General features: G+C 34.1%; 1 protein-coding gene across 1 annotated transcript; it reads right to left on the bottom strand.

Moving 5' to 3' along the window:
- Nucleotides 1-1,429: 1,429 nt before the first annotated feature.
- On the bottom strand, nt 1,430-2,496 carry LOC123217392 (transcription factor PRE6-like). The gene is made up of 2 exons (XM_044638400.1): nt 2,028-2,496; nt 1,430-1,773 (listed from the first exon to the last, which is right to left on the bottom strand). Exons 1-2 carry the CDS (start codon nt 2,151-2,153, stop codon nt 1,621-1,623), a joined length of 279 nt encoding a protein of 92 aa, XP_044494335.1. The 5' UTR covers nt 2,154-2,496; the 3' UTR covers nt 1,430-1,620.
- Between the last annotated feature and the right edge of the window lie 2,613 nt (nt 2,497-5,109).

The following is a 5,109-nucleotide window of genomic DNA, read 5'->3' as shown; positions in this document are numbered from 1 at the left end:
TACTGTGACAATAAAGCAGCAAAAGATATCTCTACTAATCCAGTGTTTCATGAAAGAACTAAGCATATAGAGATCGACTGCCACTTTGTGAGAGACAAGGTACAAGAAGGATTAATAAAACCTTATCACATTCGAACTACAGAACAATTGGCCGACATATTCACCAAGCCTTTGGGATCAAGACAACATTTCTATCTCTTACACAAGCTTGGAGTTTACGACATCTACAAACCACAAGCTTGAGAGGGAGTATTGGAAAATATATCTCTGGAATCCTGCTATCCCTGGAAATCCTACGCTATCCCTGAAGATCATACTCCAGATCATTCTCCATCAATCCCCAAATCATATCCTAGATTGATTGCTATCACATCCCTGAAGATCATACCTACATTGATGAACAAATCAATCTATCTTCCATTCAGAGCATGATACGATTGTACAAATATTATGTTACTAAATGTAGACTAGAATTACAATATATAAACCATAGCTTGTAAAGATTAAAGCAATAAAAAAAACAGAATTCTTTTCTTACTCTTCTTGAGCTTCTCTGGTTCGTCGCATTGAACCAACTCTGCTCTCTCAGATTTTGGCATAACTCTTAATAACTCCATTTGAGTAACTTCAATTAGAGTAGTTATATGGAAATAAATCATGGAAGAGAGACCGTCATAGAATTATAGGTTTTTTTTTTTGGCGCCCTTTTCAACTCCACAGACCTTGCTAAAAACCATAGCCCCAAAAGTGACCAGCTGATGCAAAGCGGTTGGTCTCATTTCATCGTAATCGTATCTTAATTTAAAATTCTCTTGCATTCTTTGGTACAATGCAGTGCAGCCACAACGATAAAAAACGTAGAGGAGATGGCCATCTCATTCGACAGGCCGGTTTATACCAACTAATACGTATTGCGTGGTTTCTTTCTTAATTTCACTTTCACGTCAATCCACTGCGCTTAACTACAAGTGCGGTTGTAAGTTTGAATGCTACATCCAAATTAAATAAACTGATATTTATGGAGCAGAAATTGTCTAAATTACGGGTCTGAAATGAAACAATTATCTCACGGGCTACATGCATCCTGATTTAATCTCAACTCGGAACTATTGTGGGGCAAATCAATCACGTGCTAGTACCTGTCAACTCCAAGGTTGACCAAATTACGGGTCCACTGCTCAGTTGCTGGCCGGGTATAAGATAGATTGATTAGATAATCCAATAACATGACAGTGAACAATACCAGAAGTTTTGAAATATTTGCCCAAATTAATGCGGCTTATATATATTATTGAAAGGACTCAAAATTAGCAGCCATGAGATGATTTGTAAATACATTTTATTCTTTTAGACTAACACTATATATGTTCAATTTCATCAGAAGTAGTGGCAGCACGCACATGAGATGTTTAAAATATATGAAACACAATTAATTTAAGTACTCATGTAGAAGTTTTTTTATTCTATATATGATGAGTTTATTATATGACTGGTAGTACAGGTTGAAAGGGATATGCATATCATGGAGCTGTACAGCCCATGTTCATCCCTTCCATAAGGCCTAGTGACCAAACCCTAAGTACATATAAGATGTGAAGATTAACAAATTATTAAGCTCTATTACATAAGTAAGCTCCGAATTATGGCTGCTTCAGCACTATTGCTGTCTGTCGCAGCTAACAGTGCGGATAAACGGTCGCTAAGATCATCAACCTCCTTGTGTAAGCTTCTAATATAGTCACAAGTCTCCTGTAAAATCTTAGAAGGCGATACCTGCATGCCCACATGTATCATTCGCAATTAATACTCGTGGATTTTTTAGTTAACACTTAAACCAAATGTGCTATATTAATTATTTGATGCATATTGTCAATATACAAGGGAGCATGTTTAGTCCCACACCTCAACTTGTTGCACCACAAGAAAATAGATGACGGTGTGAGAATAATAGACTTATCTACAATAACAAACGAAGGCCACACAAAAACGAATTGCATGTTGGAGAGAGAAAAGACCACATTAGCTACCTTGTCGGAGCGCTGAGACCGAACCTCAGGAATAAGTTGTTGCAGTTTTGATACAAGATCGCTGATCTGATCATCAGAGATCCTTGAAACTCCGGACTGCCTCGAACGTGACCTTCTGCTTGACATACTTAACTTATCTATAATTTATTTATTTATTTATAGATATATAAGTGTTAGACAATACAGGTAGATGGAAGCGAAACAAATAAGATATATATAGGAGGATAAAAAGAGGATTGTTTGGGTCAGGTTATGGACAGGGAGGTAAGATAACATGCAAGAAAAGAAGGAAAATGCGGAAAGAAAGTTTGGGGAAAGTAGTGATGTATTGTTACTAGGGTTGAAGAAGACAATTGCATGGGGGAAAGCAGTGGGCTAAGCTGCTTATTAAATAGGGGTTTTGGGGGAGAGAGAGAGAGAAATCAAGTTGTAAGAAATACGCCATACTGTCCTTCTCCATGTGTCCCCAAACTGGGGTTTGGCCCAATTGTGTTACGAGCAATTTTGCTTGTCTATCCGCCAACGTGCGACCCTCTTTGTTTAGTCTAAGCACGCAAACCCATGTTATCTTATTACTTCCTGTCATTCGAAAATTAAAAATTTTAATTATATACCTTATGCTTATGAAAAAAACTGTTGCTGTTACTACTGTAGATATATGCACTCGTGTATGTATATATAGTAATGTTATAATTTTCTTCAGGTACAGTAAACAATAGAGGTGATAGCCTTCTTAAATTTGTCGAAGTTGAGAGGGTGACTTTGTTGACCAGTCAGAAGTCATCTCTCCGTTCTCTTCCATAAGTTGGGTTAAGACACAGCACGTGTCGTCTCGTAATCTATGCGTTACACCTAATCCAATTTCTCGGCAAAATTTCCTTACTTATTTTATTCTAATTAATTAAGCGTATCTCTAGACTGAGGCAATCTAGTTTGGCACGGTCCTGAAAATCACCCTTTTTGGGGCATAGAATCTCACTTCAAGTTCCAAAATTTATCTGTACGCTAGCGAATTATGATCTCATCTCTGTTAGATACTCCTTTGTTACATTTAATTATAAATTAAATTGTTTTTTGTTTTTTTATAAACTTGTTCCTCAATGTTTCTTGTATCGTAAATAAGGATGTTTACAAGAATGCATGTGAAAGAGATATCTGGCAATTTTTTCCGGCGAGATTCCTGGTAAAAGTCAGCTTGTCGATGTAACGAAGTCTTGATAAACGCCATGGGTTGAGTATCATTCGTTGAAAAATAATCAAATCTCTACAGTACTTCAAAGAAAGAATTAAATCTTATCATTTATATTGGTAACAAGTTAAAAATTTGAGTCACCAGGTACTCTTTTCCTGTGGCGCTATCACCGTCTTGCTGTGACAAAATTGTAGTTACTCGTTAGACCCTTGACTATCTCATCACAACAGTAAAAAGAAATCTCGGCGGCAATATTCAGAATTTTAATTACCGTCATTTAATTTTTATCAGCATAGAAAATTTTTCAATATGCATAATATGTCATGTCAGAATACAGCTGTAATTTAAAAGGCCAAAGGATAGTGAAGTCTCAAGATAAGTTTATTACAACTTTCAAAATTTCAAACACATGTATATAAACAAAATTTTAATAAAAATAATTGATAAAATTAGAGATAAAATTATTATTTAATTAAAAAATTTAAAATATAAAATTTTTTTATTAAATTTTAAAAATTAATAATTTTACATTTATTTAAAATTTTTAAATTTTGAAAAGTAGTATTTTTCATTTCCTCTCTAAATCTAGAATTTTTTTTTTCTCACTTTAACCATGATTTTCGATTATTAGTGATGACACTTTCAACTTTAATCCATAAAAAAAAGTTCGGTTATCTCTTTATAAGCCACGATATCGTCTGAATTGGATAAATCTAGATGATTCATCTAGACAATATCTTTGTCGTTTAGATAAAGTATAGGCAAGCGACTATGTCTAGATGATAATATGTCTAGACAATTTATTTTTTTTTTTGATTTTTAGATCATCTCTCTTGATTCGTGGTTAGAGATGAAAGGGGGAGACATAAAGAGGGAGGACAACTGATGGTTAGAGATAACAGACCGTTATCGAGAAAAAGATGAAAAAAACTCTAAAAGACAAATTGTCACTTTTCAAATTTAAAAAACAATTGAAGAAAAATTGTGAGATTTTTAATTTAAAAGAAAAAATATAATAAAATTTTAGTTTTTTAAATTTTTTATTAAATAATTTTTTTAATTTTAATTAAAATTTTTAATAAAAGTTATGTTATAAGCAAGTATTTAAATTAAAAAAAATTAGAAAATATTACTTTAGAATTTGGGTCGGTGGTCCTGTGGCCTAATTTAAAAGGTAAAACGAAACACTACACATGGGCAAGCATCACGTCCCAGACAAACGCTATAATTATGAATGTACTGAACTTAGTTAACTATTTCCAGTTCGTATTCACACCGTCCAAATTATGCAAGGGTTATCAATTCTTCTTCGTCTTTTTAAGAAATCTTAACTATAATCCAGCATGAAATTAAATTTGGGAATAACCACAATATCTACCTAGCCAGACAGCTAGACCTCTGTACGTATCAAATTAATGCCAAACATATTTCGTGCGAATCATTGATTTTAGCTCTACCGATAACATTTGTTTGAAAATTGAGATCTGCATGCTTGTGCATCCTGTTCACACCACTGTACATGTGTTTGTATTGAGATATCACATTTATCTCATAAATAGTCTCCAAAGCATGATAGGCGCCCATACAGCTTTATTAGGATGAGTGTGGAGGACCAGAAACAAGGCATGATCCACACCTTATTTTCAAATGGTTTTGTCAACGAAGTTTCACGATTTCCTTTGATTTAAGGAAGAGATTTTACCGACTGTTTCGGCATTGTTCCTCTAGCTCGTTACTGTTTGGCCGGTGATTTGACCTTAAACATGTACATACATCCATTTGGCAATAACCATGATTACTTAAGGGTGTGTAATTTTGGTTTGGGTTGAAACATGACCTACCAATTGGATGGTGTTCAAACTAAAATAAACTGTAAACCTCTATTAGATA

This window comes from Mangifera indica, chromosome 5, assembly GCF_011075055.1.
Source record: "Mangifera indica cultivar Alphonso chromosome 5, CATAS_Mindica_2.1, whole genome shotgun sequence".
NCBI lineage: Eukaryota > Viridiplantae > Streptophyta > Magnoliopsida > Sapindales > Anacardiaceae > Mangifera > Mangifera indica.
Note: the sequence above shows the minus strand (reverse complement) of the source record. Positions and strands in the feature narration are given on the sequence as shown.